The following is a 19,580-nucleotide window of genomic DNA, read 5'->3' as shown; positions in this document are numbered from 1 at the left end:
GTCTGGGCTCTGTAAACTTCTGGAGTTCTCCCCGGATCCCGAGACTGATCCGTGCGCTAGCACTAACTGTAGACTGCACTGCACTGCACTACTTCTGGAACACTACATCTTCACCCCTACAACCAAACTAACATCTTCTCTCGCTACAATGCGAATATCACATTTCACCAATAAACCAATAAGCCTAGGGTATTCCGCAGCTGTATGCAGTGACCATAAAGAAATGAGAATAGTATTACAAGTTATCAGGCACGACACGATTCTTTCGCCGCCCTTTATCTTTTATAACACCACGACGCCGCTTGTCCAGAGAGCATGCACAATGTTGAGCCCACGGCCTTCAATGCAAATGTGGACCAATATCCAGGATAGAGAAATGAACGAAATAACGACCGTAGAGCCCGCTTTGGTCATCAACTCATCAATTAGATGAAACAGGTAATGAATGTGGATGGGAAGGAAAGAAAGGAACGTAGATGCCACAACGGCCAGAGTGAAGAGGTGAAGGAATGTTGACCGAACGGTCGGGTCAGAATGAAGTGGTTATAGTCATGGAATCATTTCGCAGACCGATGCCCAATGGCCAGTCCAGTCGAAGACATTATGGCAGAATTACAGAAATTCATCAATATTTCTCATAATTAACCTCTCATTTCCGGGTGGCGGAGACCGCGGATCTGCTATCCGTGACCGGAACCGCAGTCCGTTGAGGCCATCATCCTCAAGGACATCGGAAACCGATCGCGAGATAGGCGCGGCCATGAAGTCCGTCGTTCTCGGTGAGAAGAGAGCGTTGGATTCCTCGGAGCCTTCCCGCATGAACATATCGGTCTTAGCCAACGAGTACGGCCCGGCTTCGGAGTGCCATGCGGGTGGTGCCGATTTGGCAGGTGTGATATCACTTGTCAACCCGGTATGAAAGCTCTGACGTAAAGGCAATGGCCGGGGTGAGATGCTTCGTTTGTGCGAAAGAGACTTGGTAAATCCAAGACTCTCAATTGACACGGGCGTGGTCTGGTTGGTGGAGGGCACCGACAAAGAGCTCATCGATGCTTGCGACATCGCATTGGACGAATGGGGTTCAACATCGGAGTATACGCTCTCGTTGCCAGGAATACAGGTCTCGCCCGACTCTCGCTTATCGGCTCGTGAGCGCCGCTGTTCGGTGAGCTTTGGTGAGCTTTCGCCGAACCACTCTTCAGGGGCGGCTTTGGACAAACTTCCACGGAGGAGGCGGGAGCGGAAATCCGTCAGCTGATAAATGAGACTCATGTTAGGGCCAACCCAGCGGCTGCGCTCCTTCACAATCTCGTACATCGAGTTGAAATCCAAGTCTCGGTTCTTGAAAAGACCATAGGCGATCACCAACGAGGCTGATCGGCTGGCGCCCAGCTGGCAATGCACAAGGACTTTCTTTCCATCTGCGATGCGGGAGTCAATCAGCTCGCATAGTGGGTATAGATCTTCCAGGATCTCCGAGTTATGATCCCAGCCGACGTGGACATATTCCGGTCCGGGTGCTTCATTTTTCGGAGTCGCCGGCAGCGACGCCCTACTTGGGGGATATTCAAATGCGGATTTGAAGGATGTTTCAGAGGCGGCGGTCCATGGCTCCGCAATGGATAGGCGCTTGGGACTGACGGACCCATTGCGCAGTGCGCTCACCACAGTTTCGGTGCTGGCGCTGGCCTTAGTAAACGGGTTTGCGACTTCCTTAGCCACATTCACAACAACATCAAACTGGGATGCTTCTTGCGCAGTCGGTTCCAAGTAGAGGAAAACGCCTGAGTCGTAAATCTGAATGGGCCCATTGGGATAGCCTCGCTCGCTACGCCGCGTCGATTCTCTGGAGTCCAGATGATCATCCTCCTCCTTCAGCTCATGCAACACCCCGCCAGAAGCGGAATCCTCATCTTCTACAGTCTGTAGGGGTGGCAAATTGCTCTCCGACGTAGCCGAGGGTCGCCGGGCGCCATGATGCGTCATGGGCCGAGGTAGCTGCATGCCACCCTTGGGACCGAAAGAAGGAGAAAAGACAGAGGTCAGGGAAGGCGAAGATTCGGTATGGCGCAATGAGTGCGGAGTTGGAGGAACTAGCTCCGTGATGTTGTTGGAAAACGACCTGTCGAATCCGGGCGTGCGGATGGTCAAGTTTGCTGGTTTGCGGCGCATACCCTTCAAAGGCACGTGCACGGGAGACGGGGGAGCGGAGAGATGGTGTGAGGTCCCTTCGACCATAGATGCTGTTGCGATGGGTGGGCGCGACTGGGATGGTGGCGGCATCCTCAGTGAGAGGTTTTTGAGGTTTCGTGCCCGCCTGCCTGGAGAATCGGGCCGTGGAAGACTAGCGCCATCTGAAGCTGGTTGGGAAAGGCTGTTAGTCGACGAAGACTGGTTTTCGAAGTTTCGCGCCGGGGGCATGGTGAATTTGTTGTTGAACGCCAATGGCATGGATGAGGGAGATTCGGGAGAGGAGCTCGGAGATGTATCCGCCACAGATGGCGAGTCGAACGTTGAGATGGTAGTAGTAGGCGAAGAGTCGGCGGAACCCGATGTCACTGAGGAAATACTCGCACGATGTTGGAAAGGAAAGGGACGGCGGGTCGAGGTATTGATGGTGACATTGGTGGGCAGACGGAGAGGTTTGAGTGCTGTGTTCCGCGCCTCTTTCTCGGGGAAATCAAGCGTCCGCCCGCCAAAAACTGACATGAAGGAGGGAAACGAGTCCGGGAGTGTTGGAGCGCTGGTCTGCACCGGCATGGTTGTTTCTGAGGTTGGTGAGATACACCTACGTTTGAAAGGGATCGTCGCCCTTTCCGGATCGCAGCTGTAGTGAAGAGTAGGCGCGAAAACTGGGGCACAGTTGTTGTGACTAGCTCCAAGAAAACAAGGTAGAGTCGCACTTGCTACCAGCGCAAATGACCTTTTGTTTAGACAATCAGCTTCCATGTTTCAGGGTAAGTTGTTGATTTTCGGCAGTAGAAGCAAGCACAGCTGCAAGGAGAGTGAAACCGGTTCGAGGATCGGCCAGCTTCACGAAATGAAAACAACAGAGCTAGTAAGGTCTGTAGAAGCAACAAAGAAGAGAACAGGATCGCATATGCAAGCAGAAGCAGAGATTCGCAGTTGATGTCCTAAATGGAGTCCGAGATCAGGAACATACCAAGGAATGCTGCAAGAGAAGAGTATCCTCTTGGGATCAGTCAGTAAAGTGTTGAGGTGAAGGATTGGAAGTTGAGAAATCTCAAATCAGAAGCAGCGACCAGAACATGAAGTTCAAATGAAGGAGAGAAAAAGAAGCTTTAGGTATAGTTCTTCATGAAAGATATTCGGAAGTAAGTGGTTATGCGACTAGGGTTTGGGGGGGAGGGAGAATTGCCGCCCGGGGAGAGTAACAAAGTGGGCAGTCGTTCCTCCGGGGAATGACGACAGAAAACGTGGGTGGGATTGCTCTCAGTCGCAAACGACTGCCCACCACCACTCAAAGGAACGGCACGGACAAGTCGCAATGCCAGGCAGGCAGGTGGAAAGGGTCCCTGCGTCAAGGGAAGAGTGAGGGGTGTGGGAACTGGGAGAGGGGGAGGGGGTGTTGTTCAACAAGAGGGGGAAAAGAGGAAGAAAGAACAGAAGGGAGGAAGAGGAAGTAAGTAGGAAGAGATTCGGAGGGAGAAGGAAGGAAGAAGGGAAAAAATGAGTGTGAGAGAGAGTAATCGGAGAGCGACAGAGTGAGAAACAAGCCTCTGGGCTCGATGTACTCCGACCGACCGTCTGTCTCAGCAAGACTTGCTGGCACAGAGCAAATTAAAAAATCAAAAAATAATGATAATAATAATCAAAATGAAGGACTAAGAATAGCGATTCATTTGGGAAAGGGCGACGAGCGAATAAGAGAGAGAGAGGGGCGAGTAAAGTGAAAGTGAGTGCAGTAAGTGAGCGAGCGAGTGGGTGAATGGGCGAGTGGAGATCCAACAGGCCGTGTGTTGCTGACAGCACGCCAATCAGTGGTAATGACGAGGAAGTGGAGAAGATGTTCTGCGTTCTTCCTGAGCTTCCCATGGGCTGCAGCTCTAAATTTAGCCGCCCGGGTTGGTTCTCTCGCGATGGAATGTGCATATCATGGGCGCCAACTTCTGCCTCTTCCCCCCTCCCCAACAACCACCCCGAAGGTGGCATATCTTGGCCCCGAATGTTGGGTTTTGAATGTGAAGGAGAGAGAGGGGAGAATTAGAAAGAACAAGCAAAGACATTCAGAGACTCATCTCTCAAATATTGAACAGGGGTTGAAGGGGAAGAGAGAGAGAGAGAGAGAGAGAGAAGAAGAATCCCTAAGGGGAACAGACAGATTGTGGAATGCCTCAATCCCATAGTCCGTTGCAATAGTGACACTGGCATCTCACTTTGCCGGGCACAACCTCTTGAACCAACCAACCAACCAACCAACCAACCCTTTTTAGGTTGGAGCTCCAGGTCTGGCCTTTTCCCCTTTGGTCTTCCCCTCTCATACCCTTTCGGGTCTCCATCATAGAGTCTCATGCCAGGCAGAGGGCAGTGATGGTGCAAGTGTCAAATCCAATAAGAGAAATGAGAAGGAGAGAAAAAAAAACAATAACAAAAAAGACGAACAAGAGAAAAGTCAAATGGCATTCCCCACAAAAGGGTACCGTGGGCGAGGCGGATATAGAATGATTGGTGGGCAGAGCAGAGCATCAAAGAGAAAGCAAAGGGAGAGAGGGGGGCAGGCATAGAATGGACGGAGCTAGTAGTCCACACTCCACGGGAGAGACATCAGGCAAAGAAAAAAGCATGAAACGATAAACCAGAACACTAGATCAAAATAACTCATACACAAGACATAACATACCTATCAAGCTGCTTCCTTCTCCTGGGAAGTAATAGAAAAGCACCCCTTGGATCTTTGACAGGTGCCAGGCCAGGCTGGTGGTGGTCAGGTCCGGATCTATACCACCTCAGGGCAATACTAGGTCCGGGCTGCGATGTTCGTTGCACAGCAGCTGTCGCTTGAAGAAGTCGAACGGAAACAAGCAAGCCCGGAAAATGCAATGACGCTGAGATCGCAGACAGGGAAAAAGAAGAGAAGTCAAGTCAAGTCAAGTTGAGGAAGAAAAAGAAGATTCAAGAAGACTTCCAGAAGTCACAGAGAGATAGGTCTGTCTGCTCAACCCACGAGCAGGTCGTTAATAATAATAATAATAAATGCGCCAAATCCAAGGAGACGGTATCCCAGCACCGGTTGCACAAGATCAATTCCGTATTGGGGAGAGATTGACCCGCTTCAATGGGCGTGCACGGTTCTCGCAAGAAAGTAAAAAGAAGATGACAAAAAAATTTGGTCTGATGAGTTTGCTTGTTGGGTTGAAGAAGGGTTGTATCTTTCGGGTCAAGCCAGCTTGAGAAGAAATCCAGGTTGTCGACTTTCTCGACTAACCTAACTGAACTGTCACCGGGTAAGCACACGGATGATCCCCTCCTTCAACCAGGAGACACGACTAGAGAGAAGAAGACAAGCAAAGAGAAACAGAGCAAAGCCGGTCGGGAGGGGAGGCATGAATCGCTTTTTCACTACGTAGATGCGGAGGGCGATTCAGCAGGGACCTCTCTCTGGCGCCGAGGCTTGGAAAATTGGCAGCGGCTCTCTGGGCCCGTAGCAAAGGTGAAACGCAGAGGCTGACGGACTGGGGCTAGTGCCAATTCCGCTAGTCTCTGCCCGTCCGTCTCCCCTCAGAGCTCCATCCATTTCAGGTCCCAAGCAAGTTTCCCCTGGAAACGGTGGGCCGTCCGGTCCAGGCAGTGGGCCAGGAATAACTTGCCCGAGTCAGGGGAGTCAGGAACGGGCTTCTTGTCGTCGCTAAGACAGAGCACACTACTTTTTTTTTCTTTTGGTTTTGGTTTTGTATGATCTCACGATTGCCCCTTGACGTCTCATTCCATGAAGAAGAAAAAGAAGAAGAAACAAGAAAACCTTTGTGACTACGGAGTACCGTCCCAGACCCTTCGGAACTGTTTCAGCATGGAAGGTTGGGAAAGTTGAGACAGCAAGGCATGAAAATGGCCGTGGCACATTGCAGCTGAAACAACACCCTGAGAGGGCGCGCGCTAAGCCAATCCAATGAGAGGCGGCAGAAAAGAAGTTCGGCCGGGTTTGAAACAAACCAACCAATGCTAAGCCACTAGTTCCATCGCCCATCACGTGTGCAACATCGCCTGTCACAGGCAGGGGAAATAAGGAGGGGAAGAACAAGAAGAAACGAGAAAAGAGCGCCAAATCATCTTCCTTCATTCCTTATATCGTCGATATCGGCTATACTGGGCATGATTGGCTCTGGTCACGGGCCGCCTGGTCGGTTATGCTTCAGATATATCTACATATCTACATATCTACACAGACAATTCCGAGGACGACTGACCCCAGTTTCTCGATAACACGATTCCTTTGCAAATGCAGTGTACCTTGGTACAGTACAGAGTAACTGTCTCACTAGCCTCCGTATCCTTGATATCGCTCAGTACTTGACGCTGCTTGTCCCCGCAACTCGAAACCTAAGATAGCTAGCAATATCGACGAGAGGCTTCGCACTTTTGTCACAGTCGAGACACACCAGGTAGCTAATGATCTGCTACGTCACAGGTTCTGGACGCAATAGGTAGAGCTCCGACTTTCTGGCATGACAAGAAACTCGAGAACCAGTTTCTGCTGCCATGTTGCATCCGTGATCTGCATCTGACGCGATCGGCTCATGGCCACAGATCGTCGTCGGCCGGCTCTCCAGGACTGATATGCGTTGCTGCACTGCGTCAGCTTTATCATCCCGCGCAAATCTCCTTGACCGCAACCTCTTGTCTTCCCCACGGTCTGCAGTATGTGTAGCACACTTAGGTCGTCCCTCACCAGCCTTCGTGCTGACTCATTACCATCACTCAACATCATTCTGGTCAATATCCAGTGCCTGGATCGATGTTACGGATTGAGAGAGATTTGATGAGACCAGACCCCTCTGCGCCCGATTCCACGTGGCACAAAACGTCTATCTGAAACTATGGGGCCAGGAAAATGCCATGGCTCAAAACAGAGAACCACTTCCACTTGGACCGCCCGTTCGGCTTCACGTCGGTGATTAATGTGGGGGGAGATTTCGCGGACTGCGGGTTGCTGAGCCCGGCCATGCTCCTTTAACCTCAATTGCCTCGGTGTGCCATTTTTCTCTTTTGTGAAGACGAGGCTTCGGTAATCAGCCGACAGTGTGCCTAGATGACAATTTTTGACTTAAAATCTCGAAAGCATTTCTACTGAACTTGCTAATGCTCTTAGTTGATAGTGTTTCGTACCGGGACGGTCTGGTGCCTGAACCCTAAGAAGCTATGACTCGCTAAAGTTTCGAAACGCTTCCGTTGTCTAAATGCCAATGGTCTCTAACATGTTGGTCTCCAAAAATCCCCACAGATCAATTCGTGCAATCATGCTCAACTCGACTGTTGGACTAAGCGTTTCCAACCAACACGCAAGACTATCCCGTCTCCTGCGACAGGAATTACCTTTTCCAAAGGCTGAGCACTGTTGCAGTCTCAGCTGTAGCCTAGCAACCGAGCGACCGAATTTGAAGGATTACACGCGCCACCCATCTATCATAGGCAGCGATCTGAATAGCAGCGCTCGACACGAGACTTAAGCAAAGCCTCCCGCTGCCGTCGGTACCCCTTCACATAGTGTCTTCGCTAGCGTCGGTCCGATTTTTGACGGCTTGCGTGACGGCGCCCCAGTCGAGCTTCCCCAACCTTAAGTCAGATCGGATCCGAGCCATATACTGATCTCTAGACGAAACACCCGAGTATCAATAGTCTGGAGGCTAACGCAAAGCTCATCTCCCATTCCATGGGACTCTATTCGCTGAAAGGAAAGCTCTTTCTTGTCTGTGCTGAGCATCACTGGCTATTATAAAGTAGCAGGGAGGTATCCTGTGGCATAATCGTAGAAATTGGATCCCTGGACCCCAGGCCTGGACTCAAATCGGCCGGAAGACACAAAGAATTCCCGGGCAATACGAAGGCTTCCCAATGCGCGATGAAGGACCCTGGTCTGAAAGATACGTCGGAGCATAGCTGAGACAATCGTCGGCAGCTGCCTGTTATCGGGACCTTGCGCCATGTCACGGTTCTACCACCTGCGCCTGAGTATGAGTAGAATCCTGTAGGCCGTGATATCATCTTATCGCTGGTGATGTATCACTAAGTCACTTTGCATAGTCTTGACAATTGATAAAGACAACAAGAGTAACGAGCTGAAGGCATCGATCTTCCCCGTTATGATTATACTTTCGTTATGCTTGCTTGACTGTTGACCTTCGAAGCACCCTCATTGTATGTAGGCTGCATATGACGGCCTCCCCAGATTTTGCATATCATCTGGGGCAATTCCAGTTTCTTTCAAGGTTGTTCCCAAGGAACGTCGACCAGTTAACTGGCTCTGTGCTCACCTTCCCAGTTGACGGGGCTGACACTGCTAGGAACCAAGGTTTGACCACTCCGAACCATGGTTCTAACAGCCCCTGGACGTTGCTAGAGAAACTCACATCGAGATTGATAATCTGTACACAACAACGGTGTCTGCAGAAACTGCTGCATAAATTCCTTTTCCTTGAGTAACCTCCGTGGAGAGTCAGCCCTCTTACACCAGGCTGCATGCTGACCAGCCAAGGCAGATGAAACCGGGAGAAATGGTCTCAACCCGCTTGGTCGGACACGGGGTAAATGATATCACCAATTTTCATCTCTTTTTGATTGTTTGGTTTGATGGTTTGAACAACAGGCGGTTGGTCATGATATCCTTTCCTCTATTCGATCATGATACAGATGTAAATATCTGAACCATTGAGGGGAACGTACAGACTGGGTCCAGCCAGCCAGCCAACCATTTAGTTGTATTCCAAGCAGTTGCTGTCGGCCAGCCACCACACCACAGACAGACAGACAGACAGACAGACACGCACTCAACTCATTCACTTACTCGGTCACAACTTGTCCCGTCCTTCATTTCCCTTCTTTTCCCTTGCCCTCCTCCCACCAGGCCCCATTCAGCCCTCGTGGTGTTTGGTCTATTTATTTCTTCTCGGCTGCTCTTGCGTTTGTTCCCCTTGAGCCGCAGGACTAGTTCATTAGTTTATTATTAGTAGTTGTTGTACTCCGTAATACGCGAAGAGATCGATGTCGCAGCAGACTTTTCTCTTCTGATCATCATTCGGTCCACCACAACCGATAAATCATATTGTATTTTGGTCGTTCGTAACCAGTGTGAGATTAGAAAAAAATCGCTTGTTTTGTTCTTTTCCTTTTCTTACTTTTTCTTTTCTTTTTTCTCTCTTGTTCCGCCTGCTTTTGGTTAGGAGAGATTCCGATCTTTGCAGATACATCTCTCTCTCACACACACCCAGTCAACTGATCAGCAGATCGATCTGATTGATCAACGAGGATGCGTGTGGATGCCTGACCACCACCAGTTGCAGAACTGCAGATGTCCCCAGACGCATCCACGGCTGCTGGCAATGCAGCCTCTCCTCTCCTCCCCTCTTCCTCCTCATCCTCCTCCTCCTCTTTCACCTCATCCCCAGCAGACCAGCAACAATCTAACACTCGTCGACGACGAAAGACCGAATCCGCGGTGAACCAGCCACATCTTCATGCACATGTACCACATCAGGACCCGCATGAGTCCCTCTGTCGCCGTTCCATTGTCAATCGTGCCAGGACCATTACCTTCAGTGCCGGATCGAACCCACGCCCGAGCGAAGGTCCTTCCGTGACGAGGTCGAAACCAGGAATGCGCCCGACAGGTGTAGGTGTAATGATGGCGGCGGAAAGCCGTGAGGCGGGCAGAGCAACCGCGCTAAAGACAGCGACTCCCGCCGCCGGCAGCTGCGACAACAACGACTACTATTCCCCTTCAGCTCGTCCGACTGTACCTCGAACCACCACCACCACCACAACAACTTCAATTGTCTCGCCCACTTCTTCCTCCTCCCATTCTTCCTCATCAGCCGCCTTTGCTGCTGCTTCGCATACCTCTTCTCCCTCCGCTGTTCCTCGTCCCCCTCAGAGCCGTTTCAGCTTTGAATACAACTATCCTCTTCGCAAACGAGCTCTGACATCGTCGCACACCAGCGCCGCCAACTCTTCCGTCCAGAACGGCGACGACACGCATCCGGGCCCAGACCCGACTCCGACCCCCCAACAACGCACCATCCTGTATGACACACCCCGGCGGTCAGTCCCCAACTTCCATTTGTCCCACGTTCGCGATCCAGCGGGGTTTGGCTATCAACCAACGTCACCTCGACGGGTCGTAGAAAACGAACCCGACCCTGCGCTACCCCTTGACGCTCCCTCGACGGTTCGCGCGACGAATACAAATGCACCCAAGCGTCGAAAATCCTCTCTTTATGATCAGCAGACGATTCCAGACGTGAACGATAGAATGTCCGCCTCCTCGGTGGTTTATGCTCAGGGGCGAACGCCGGCTGACGAGCGCAGTCGCGGTGTCGATGGGTTCGACCGATACAACCAGTCAGGAGACGGCAACAAGACGCCGGTCGCTGATGATACTCGCGCCAAAAACGAGGATATTTTTCTAAACATTGCGAGATCGGATTCTGGTCGTCGCGATTCGTTCGGGCGATCAGAGCTTCGACGGGTGAGTCGGAGGCTCTGAGCTATTTTGCTGTACTTTTCATTTAGTGATTGTGGGAAACTGGAGCTAATTTTCGTCGGATCCCGGCACTTACAGTCGCGATTCAGGATGTCTGGTAGTGGACTTCGTTCATCAACCTCTCGTGTTTCGGAACAGATGCCTCACGCCGAGCCGCTTCGCTTGAATACTTACGATAGCCCCTTGCATCCGCATCAAGAATCTCCGTCCACCCACCACACAGCCGCCCTATACTCTTACTCAGCTTCCGCCCATCCACTGGATGAACATAGCCGCCCGTCCAGCTCGGCCTATGTCCCCAGTTCCAGGTCCGCAATTGGTCTACCACGAAGTCGACTGGGCCGGTCCAGTCCCGAACCCTTATCCTACAGCCCCGAGTCCTACCCTGAGAGACGCGGTTCGCTGCACGAGTCCCGAGCCTATCGCCAATCGACCCTTTCGTCTATTCGAGGCAGCCGACAACCATCCAGCTCGGATGTAACCGAACGCGCTCGATTCGAGTCCGAGCGGTCCCGTCAAGATGGGACGGAATCCACCTTGTCTACAACTGCGCCTTCCACGGTCTGGGATGAGCTCGAAGATCTCAAGTCCCGAATCAAAAAGCTAGAGTTGACCGGGAAGCTGCCGCCCTCGTCCCAGGAAGCGATCTCCTCCGCTTCTGGGGAACGGCCACCGACGGCCACAACGACTATGACTACGGTGTCGTCTTCACCCAGGCGTTCCCACAAGACAAGCACTTTCTCGGGTGAGGCAGAGGGCCCTAGCCCTGTCCATCCGCTACTACAGTCGGCTTTGGTCAATGCCAAGGACGTGCTTAGCAATGAAGTCTACGCCGCTTTGGAGGTGACCGCTACCGACGCGCTAGCGCTCTCGACTCTGCTTGGCTCCAACAAGGCCCCATCTGGTACCGGATCCGTGGTCAATGGGTTTAGCACATCTGATAGGCAGGCAAGACGGAAAGCAGACAGCGTTTGCCGCAGTTTAACCGAGCTGTGCCTTGCCTTATCGGACGAGCAACACCGGAGACAATCGGCCTTAGTCGTCAATGGTAGAGCTGAGGAGGAGGAAAGACATGCGCACGACGACGACACGTTGACTCCGACGCTGCCTTTTCGTCGAAGCACGACTCTTGATTCCGATGGGCTAGTGCGACGACAGAGCACCAAACGGGTAGGTAGCCGTTTAGAGGCCCGTCGATCAAGCGTCGCAACTGCCATTCCTTCGCCGGAGTCCCAACACGGCGACCAGAACAACGAACCAGTCTCAGAAGCGAAAGTGACCCACTCACCCAGTTCACCGGCGCCCACTCGGTTGAGTCGACTCTCGACTTCGTTACGGACCAAGCGACACCGGACTGATGATGAGGCCCTTGTTGAACAGACCCCGCAGGTTCGCTCGCCCACAAGAAGTATCGCGGACCTTAGCAGCGCAGCAAACAACTATCGCGTATCGCCACGCCAGCGCATATCTCATGGATATACTGCGTCCCAGTCCAAGGCTATTGCAACGCCGGATCGCAATCCTAGATTCTCGCTTCAACCTCAACCGTCGCAACTGCCTCAGCCTCGCACGCCTACCCTCTCACAGTCTGCGATTCCTCTGCGCCGGACTTTGATGACTCCAGGTTACACCCCTGCCACTGCGCGCTCGAACATCCAAGCGGGTTATCGTCGGTACGGTGCAGCATCTGGGCTGAGCTCTGCCACTAACACGAGTGATGGATCCGTTGAGGAGAGCGTCTTATCTCCACGACCAGAGGCTTCCCAGACTCGAATCATTGCACCCTCGAGCAAATTAGCTACGAGCTACACCCCGATCAGCCAAAACCGAGTTCGAACCAACAGTCTAGGCGCGCGGAAATTCGGGCTTCGACCGCGGTCACTTGCTGTGTCAGATGACGCTATCAACACGTTCGATGACCGAATCGATTAAATCCGTTCACGCCTCTTTTTGCTTCTTTCCCTACCTCTCATCTAAAGAAGCCAACGTCGTTCACGCATCCACACCCCCCATACACCTACACCATATCACGCAGCGCCTCATTCTTGGTACATGGATTGATTTCAGTTCAGCCGGCGTTTCTCTTATGATTTTGATTTTGACTCTCCCGGGATCGCCATGGAGCATCCTTGGAGACGTCTGTACGAAGTACTACCCACCTGCATTTGCACATGTAACGAGAGACTTCTTCCGATGCACTTACTCCCACTGACTCGACCGATCATCTCTGGCAAACTTTCTGATTGCAAATATGCCTTGCGTGGCACGATGAGATCTACTATGCATTATACGAATTTACTTGTATCTGTCTGAGCGATTGTCCCTCTATGCTCCCTCGTTTCTTTCTTTTTTTCTTTCTTTCTTTCTTATTATCTTCTTGCCGTCCATTTCTTTGCATGATCTCGGCCAATACTGCACATACATAGACGAGCCTGGAGGGAGTTCGGAGATTCCACTTCCGGCCTCCGGGGTTGGCCATGGCCCAGCCCACCAAAGGACTTGAGATCTCAAGCCTAGCACTCTCCTTTCTTCTTTGTTTGCTATCAGATTCCCTTCTTCCATTCGTTGAACCCATCTCTTTGATCCTACAACCTTACCTATTTCAATATGCTGTGTCCCCTGTCACTCACAGCCCCATCCAATCAATATCCCAGATCCCATGATACAATGTACAGTACTGTACCCAAGTCCCCTCCGAGGGCCAAGCTTTTTGTTTATTTTTAGGGGCATCCACGAGATTTCAAGAGATCTTGTCCATAATGCACTAGGGGTTAATGCGGATTACTCTGTAACTTGACTAACAATGAAGTAGTGATGGTGATGTTCATCGCATGCTTGGCTTTTGCGTTGTTGACTTGCTCAGATTGGCTGAGAAATGCTCCTGCTAGTGGTCTGGACACCTTGATCGGGAATGATATTTTAGCACCTCTACTACTGGTTGTTGTATATATGCCTATCGGCGGTTGCAGAGCGAGCTGATCACCTGACGTACTGTACTGTAGCTAGTAGTTATTCACTTGTATGACTATTGGACTGAACTTCCTTGGTTATCTATCTATCAACCACACAAACAAACAGTCCATCAATGAAGCGATGGTGAATTGCAGGCTATTGACTTCTACTATAACGGTATACGAGATTTAAAGGTGGATCCACACCACGGATGAGAAAATTGGGGGATTCATATTGTTCTGTTTCCCATCAAAAAAAACTGAGCTTTCAAAGTCCTGGTATACAGATTTGGGGATGATTCCATTGAGCCACGCGGAAGGGGAATTCCCTGCATAGCTTGCAGGAAGGAATGACCATACAAGGCATTGGAGGTATCAAGTGGCCAAATGCTTGATGTATGGAAGCTCGGGTATGATATAGAGAGCGAGAGAGATTTGCAAAGTAAGATAAAGTGAGCAGGAGCAAGCGGGCGAATGAGGGAAGAGGGACGATACATCACAGTCTGGGGTTAAGGTTTGGTAGGTTTTATGTTAAGGAGGTGTTGGGGGAGGAAGGATGACTTTTGCGGAAAGCAGAGAGATTCGCAAGTGTGTTGATGGTTACAGGAGAAAGGGATTAAATAAACATGCTGATGTTCCCCCCAAGAGGAAAGGGCAACGAAGCAAATAGAAGCACAGAGGCACGCAATTATCATGTAATGGATGGAACATAAACATCAGCTGCGGGGCATAACGTCGGCAGTAGTTCTTCCGATTTCGGATTCATTTCTTCTTTCTTCAAGTCAAAGCGATCATGGAGGATCACATAATACTGGTATCTGACAGGCATGCATGGTCCACCTTAGCAACGTTCTTGCTTCTTGTAAAACCAAGGAAGCTGCACATATGAGATTATAAGGTAAAACAGATAGGACCATATGAGAGAAAAAAAAAGACAGCGTCAAGAATCAAAGTAATTAGCACAAGCGAGAGGGAGACATCGCGCGATTATGTTCTCTGGGAGGAAGCGCATAAGGATTCGGGTGGTAGCAATGTGGCGCGAGATTTGTGCTTAAGGGTTGTCTGATGATAGGACTTTACTCCTGAGGAAGCTGGCTGCGGCGAGTCTTCTCGGCCTCGAGGTTCTCGTACAAAAGGTAGAGAGCCTTCTCGTTGGCCTGGGCGCTGCCCATGATGGTGAACATGCGCTCGCCCGTCTCATCGTGAGGAGCCTTGGCAATAGAGATCCGAGCTCCAGAGCTTCTACGGATCTCAGTGATCTTGCTTCCGCCCCTGCCAATGATGCATCCAACCATGTCGGCGGGGATGCTGATGTTCTGGGTCTGAATCTCCTCGCCGTCTTCGGTGACGAGAGGGTAGCCGCGGTTGCTGGTATCGGGGTTGGATCTTCTGCTGTAGCTGCCGGACTGGTCGCTGAAGTCGGCACCGTTGCCGGTGCGGTTGTAGGGGCGGCTGCTGTAACCATTGCCAGTGTTCTGGTTGCTGGCAGAGCTGCTAGTACCGCCGACCGAGGAGCGAACAGCAGGATTGTACAAAATAGTGCCGGTTCCGCGTTGCCAATCGTCGATGAGGCACTTTCCAATTTCCCAAATAGCCTTCTCGATGCCCTCGGGGGTGCCCTGGACCTCAACGATGCGCTCAGTGGACTGAGGCAGCATTTCCTTCTGCGCGACCATGCGCACGCCGGACGCGTCCTGGATGTGCTTGATCTTGAGACCTTGGCGTCCAATGATGGTACCCATCTGGTTGTGGGAGATCAAGAGACGGACGGCTAAGGATATTTTAGCCATTTGATAGACCAAACGATAAACTTAAGTGCGCGGGTTCACTTACGGTGGGTGCCATTGTTAGACACGACGCCTCCCATGCCCATCTGCGGGGCGCCCTCAAGCAGACCCTTGGCAACCAAAGCATAGGCGCGAGCAGTGCCGTGCAGGGGACCAGTGACGGTCAAGACGCGATCGTGAACTCCAGGAACAACCTTGCTCACACCAGCCTTCACACCGGTTTCGTCACGCAGGTCAGCAACATTCTTGCCGGCTTTACCGATGATGATACCGGCTTCTTTGGAGGAGACGATGGCGCGGAGAGTCAGCGTGGACTGGGCGTATTCCTCTTCGGTCTTGGGGATGACTTCAATGTCACCCTCATCCATCATGTCAACGGCGTCAGCCATGTTCTCATCAACCATGGGGTTCTCGTGCAAGTCGGAGGCGTCCATGATGTCAGGAAAGTAGAAGGTCGAGTAAGAAATCGAGAAAAAGGTGATGATCAAAGGATATAAGCTCTCGAAAGAAAAACTTCACCTATTGAGTCAGCTTCACATTTCCCAAGGAGAAGCGGAGGGATGACCGTTGTTTTCGCAACGATCTGACTAGATAGCGAAGTGATGGGCGAGGAAAACCCGACCTTGCGCCCGATGGATCGAAGGCGGTCGAGGGTCTTACCTGAAAATTCAACGAAGATAGAAGCGGGCGATAAAGCGGATATAACTCGAAGAAGAGAAATCGAAGGAGGGGGGGGTGGGGGTGTGGTGAAGAGGGGTGACGAGATCGATCCTGAGGGGTTTTCGGCGGGCGGGGGAAAAGGTGGAGGATGGGTGAAACGGGAGGGGGATGAAGGAGGGCGAAAGAACAAAGAGAGGTAGCGGGAAGGAGGAAGAAGGGAGGGATAGAAGAATCAGGGGAGAGGGAGAAGGAGGAGATGGAGAGAGAGAGGGAGAAGAGGCGGGAGGGAGGGGATACGGAAGAGAAGAAGAGGAGGAGAAGAAGTGGTGGTAGCGAGAATAGAGGAAAGGTGGAAGAGGAAGAGAAGAGGAAGAAGGAGGAAGAGGAAGAGGAAGAGGAAGAGAAGAGGGAGGGCGGGAGTAGGAGGAGAAGGTGGGAGCAGCAAACAGACGGACAGAGAGGCGCAGAAAGGCAGGAGGAGGAAAGAGAAAGAGCTTTGAGAGAGAATAATGTTCACCAGGCGGGTAGGCAGGCGGCGCTGGCTGGCTGGCTGGCTGGCTAACTGGCAAAGTGACTTTTAATCAGCACCTACCCGCTTCACTTCACATTACCACTCCTCCTCCGCTTCCTCCACATTCTCCCCTTCCCTTTCCCCTTCCCCTCCTCCTCACTCTTCAATCTTCCCTCACTTTCGGGCGTCTGTTTGTCTCTCCTCACGTCCCAACTGCTGAGTTGCAAATGTCTCTTGGACGACTCGATGGTGGCGATGGCGGTGGTGGTGGTGGTGCCACTGCTTGTTTTCGTTTTCACTTGTACTACTCTCGGGACTGTGATTACTACGACTACATCTCCCCCTCGTGTACAGTCAATCGCTTCTGCTTTCTAAGGGATTATCTGAGAGCGCTTAACAGCAGATCTTCCGTGCATTGAATGCGATGCAGACAGCCTATTTATCGACCTCAAAGATGACCTTCTGTACCTTCATCGCATTGAAGAGCTCATAGGCCTCAACCGCCTGTGAAAGGGGCATGATCTTGTCCGTCATGAACCTAGATATACTAGTCAGCCAAACCACTGCAAGGTCAGGGAATGAATAAACGATGCAACACGTACCCAAGAAGATGCTGGTTTTTCTTCAGAACTTGCAGGGCTTGCTCGGAAACCGAACGCACAGGGCATCGTCCCATGTGGACCGTCAGGTTCTTGCCGTAAGCCTCACTACCAGTCCATGGAATCTACACACAGATGCCAGTCAGCTTTTACCGACGAGACAAAGACCACCGGGCAACTTACCTCGCCATTGTGCACGCCAACACTGCTGATGGTACCAAAGGGCCGCAGCAGATCGAATCCGGTCCTCAAAGCCGGACTCAAGCCCACGACCTCGATGACCGCGTCTGCGCCGCGCCCATCCGTCAACTCTTGGACGCGCTTGTCCAGACCGTCCCGGTCGGTCTGGAAATTCCAGGGCTCGGCTCCGAGCGACTTTGCTAATTCAAGTCGCGCGGGAATCGAGTCCACCGCCAGTAAATGCTTAGGTTTGTACTCGAGCGCATTGATCAGAGCACAAAGTCCGACTGGCCCGCAGCCGATGAGGACGACCGTCTGCTCTGCAATTTGCTCGGGGCTGGATGCCTTGAACGCATTACGCGCCGCGAAGTAACCCGTAGGGAAAATATCGGCCATAAGCACCAGAAGCTTGTCATCAACACCTTCGGGGGTCTTGACCACTGTGCCATCCGCATTGGGAATTCTAATCTGTTCCGGCAAGTTCAGCCTCTTCATCGCTGGGGATGATCTGACCCTCCGCCCTCAGATCTGTAGAATCTACTCACATATTCGGCCTGAGCGCCGTCGAGGTTATCGCATCCCAGCAGGACATTCTGCTCACATCGCGAAGAGTGTCCCTGAGTGCAGTACCAGCATTTGCCGCTGACCAACCCATAATCAGTATAGAGATCGAGTTCCCCGCTCAATAGCCACTCCTTGAGGCCAACTCATCCGTCCTCCTCTCAAATACATTCCCCAACTCCTTCCCTGGCCCCAGTAAACCACTACCACCACTACTACCAGGACAACACTAGCAGCACCCATTGGAAGAGGATCACTTACCAAGACGTGGTAAAAGCGCTCACAACCGAATCTCCCTTCTTGACCGAGCGCACCTCATCCCCAACCTCAACAACCACTCCGGTAACCTCATGTCCCATCACAACCCCTTCCCCACTCGGCTCAATTCCCCGGTACACATGAAGATCACTAAAGGAGAGCACTCATCAGTAAAGGCTCGAGATCCTCTCACACAACCCCAATCCATGAAGCTATACCCCGCGCCTAACCCCATAATCAACAATACCCTTCCCCTCCGACCAAATTCCAGCCTCCAGCCCACGAAAACACGAAAGAAAAAAAGAAACTCACCTCCCACAAAGCGCCGTATACTTCACCTTAACCACCACATCCCTCGCGTCCTGAATCCGAGGAACCGGCCGTTCCTCCACCGCGACCTTGTAAGGGCCGCGGAAAGCCACCACGCGCATGCTCTGTTGTTGTTCGCTGGACATTTGTCGGATCTTTTTTGCTGCGATTCGAATGCGAAATATTATGTTCTGATTTGCTTCCCCGAGCACAAGTTCAAGAATTCTGGCGTCGTGGATTGGGAATGATATAGAGAAGAAAAAGAGGAAAAGAGAGGGCTTGGAAAAAGATTTCCCTTTCCCCTAACTAACGTGCCCAAGAATGTCCACTCCGATAGCCGGCGCGGGCGCGGTACATGCGACCGCGGGTTGCCCCTCCCCCTCTCCCTCTTGATGATGCTTGGGTGGGTCCATTTTTTTGTACGTAAAGGCATCGGCGACTTGGGGGGGATGGTCATGAGGGGTAATGTTGAGTGAGGAGCTGGAAGGTGCAAGAGATTAAAGTAATTGTTTTGGCTCTGTGGTGTATAGTTAGGGTGTGCGGAGGTTTTTGGTGAGGTAGAGGGTTTATCTGGGAGACTGTAGATGTGGATGGGAGGTATATAATTGGGGTCATACTCTGCGGGCGCGGACGTACGGAGTACGGAGTAGATATACTACTAAAAATGTCAAGGCGATCTCCCCGGGTCCTCGAACCTCAACAACCTAGTGCAGATCATGCAGGCTGTAGTACACTACAATGCGAGCTGGAAATGCCTGCCAAAGTTGTCATGATGACTCAAAATGCGACCGTCGAAAATAAAGAAGACATTCTATCAACTCCAGACCACATGAATGGAGGTAAAAATAACGTAGCCACTAGCCCATAAGAGCAGCCAAGCTCCGCACATTCAAATTACCAGCTCATGCACCACTTGACCATCCATTCGAGTCATGAACTGTTTGTTATAAGTGTCGGGCGAAACCCTCGAGGGTGGAAATCAACTGGCATACCACCAAGCCAAAGTCAAAGTGTTTGTTTGCACCATTAGAACGCCGTCATATCGCTCAA

General features: G+C 51.7%; 4 protein-coding genes across 4 annotated transcripts; 1 reads left to right on the top strand and 3 right to left on the bottom strand.

The window, feature by feature from the left end:
• Positions 1–220: 220 nt before the first annotated feature.
• dspD (putative protein-tyrosine phosphatase) lies at positions 221–3,164 on the bottom strand. Its single transcript, XM_020204669.1, has one exon. The coding sequence runs from the start codon at positions 2,758–2,760 to the stop codon at positions 613–615; it is 2,148 nt and encodes a 715-aa protein (XP_020059489.1). The 5' UTR covers positions 2,761–3,164; the 3' UTR covers positions 221–612.
• Positions 3,165–9,850: 6,686 nt separating this feature from the next.
• Positions 9,851–12,646, top strand: ASPACDRAFT_1232 (putative LPXTG-motif cell wall anchor domain protein; the record flags this gene model as incomplete). The annotated part of the gene is made up of 2 exons (XM_020196604.2): positions 9,851–10,699; positions 10,793–12,646. Coding segments are annotated over 2 exons (2,703 nt in total), but the record flags the coding sequence as incomplete, so codon positions are not given.
• Positions 12,647–14,741: 2,095 nt separating this feature from the next.
• Positions 14,742–15,886, bottom strand: ASPACDRAFT_50537 (KH domain-containing protein; the record flags this gene model as incomplete). Its single annotated transcript, XM_020202361.1, has 2 exons — positions 14,742–15,436; positions 15,499–15,886. The coding sequence occupies 2 exons, from the start codon at positions 15,884–15,886 to the stop codon at positions 14,742–14,744; spliced, it is 1,083 nt and encodes a 360-aa protein (XP_020059487.1).
• Positions 15,887–17,058: 1,172 nt separating this feature from the next.
• ASPACDRAFT_23504 (alcohol dehydrogenase family protein) lies at positions 17,059–18,652 on the bottom strand (the record flags this gene model as incomplete). Its single annotated transcript, XM_020199204.1, has 6 exons — positions 17,059–17,161; positions 17,226–17,347; positions 17,406–17,870; positions 17,948–18,044; positions 18,225–18,371; positions 18,534–18,652. 6 exons carry the CDS (start codon positions 18,650–18,652, stop codon positions 17,059–17,061), a joined length of 1,053 nt encoding a protein of 350 aa, XP_020059486.1.
• Between the last annotated feature and the right edge of the window lie 928 nt (positions 18,653–19,580).

Source organism: Aspergillus aculeatus, assembly GCF_001890905.1.
Source record: "Aspergillus aculeatus ATCC 16872 unplaced genomic scaffold ASPACscaffold_3, whole genome shotgun sequence".
Lineage (NCBI taxonomy): Eukaryota > Fungi > Ascomycota > Eurotiomycetes > Eurotiales > Aspergillaceae > Aspergillus > Aspergillus aculeatus.
This window is presented reverse-complemented; position numbering and strand designations above follow the sequence as displayed.

Coding starts and splice junctions, on each gene's coding strand:
- dspD (XM_020204669.1), bottom strand. CDS start 2,760: ATGCCGGTGCAGACCAGCGCTCCAACACTCCCGGACTCGTTTCCCTCC.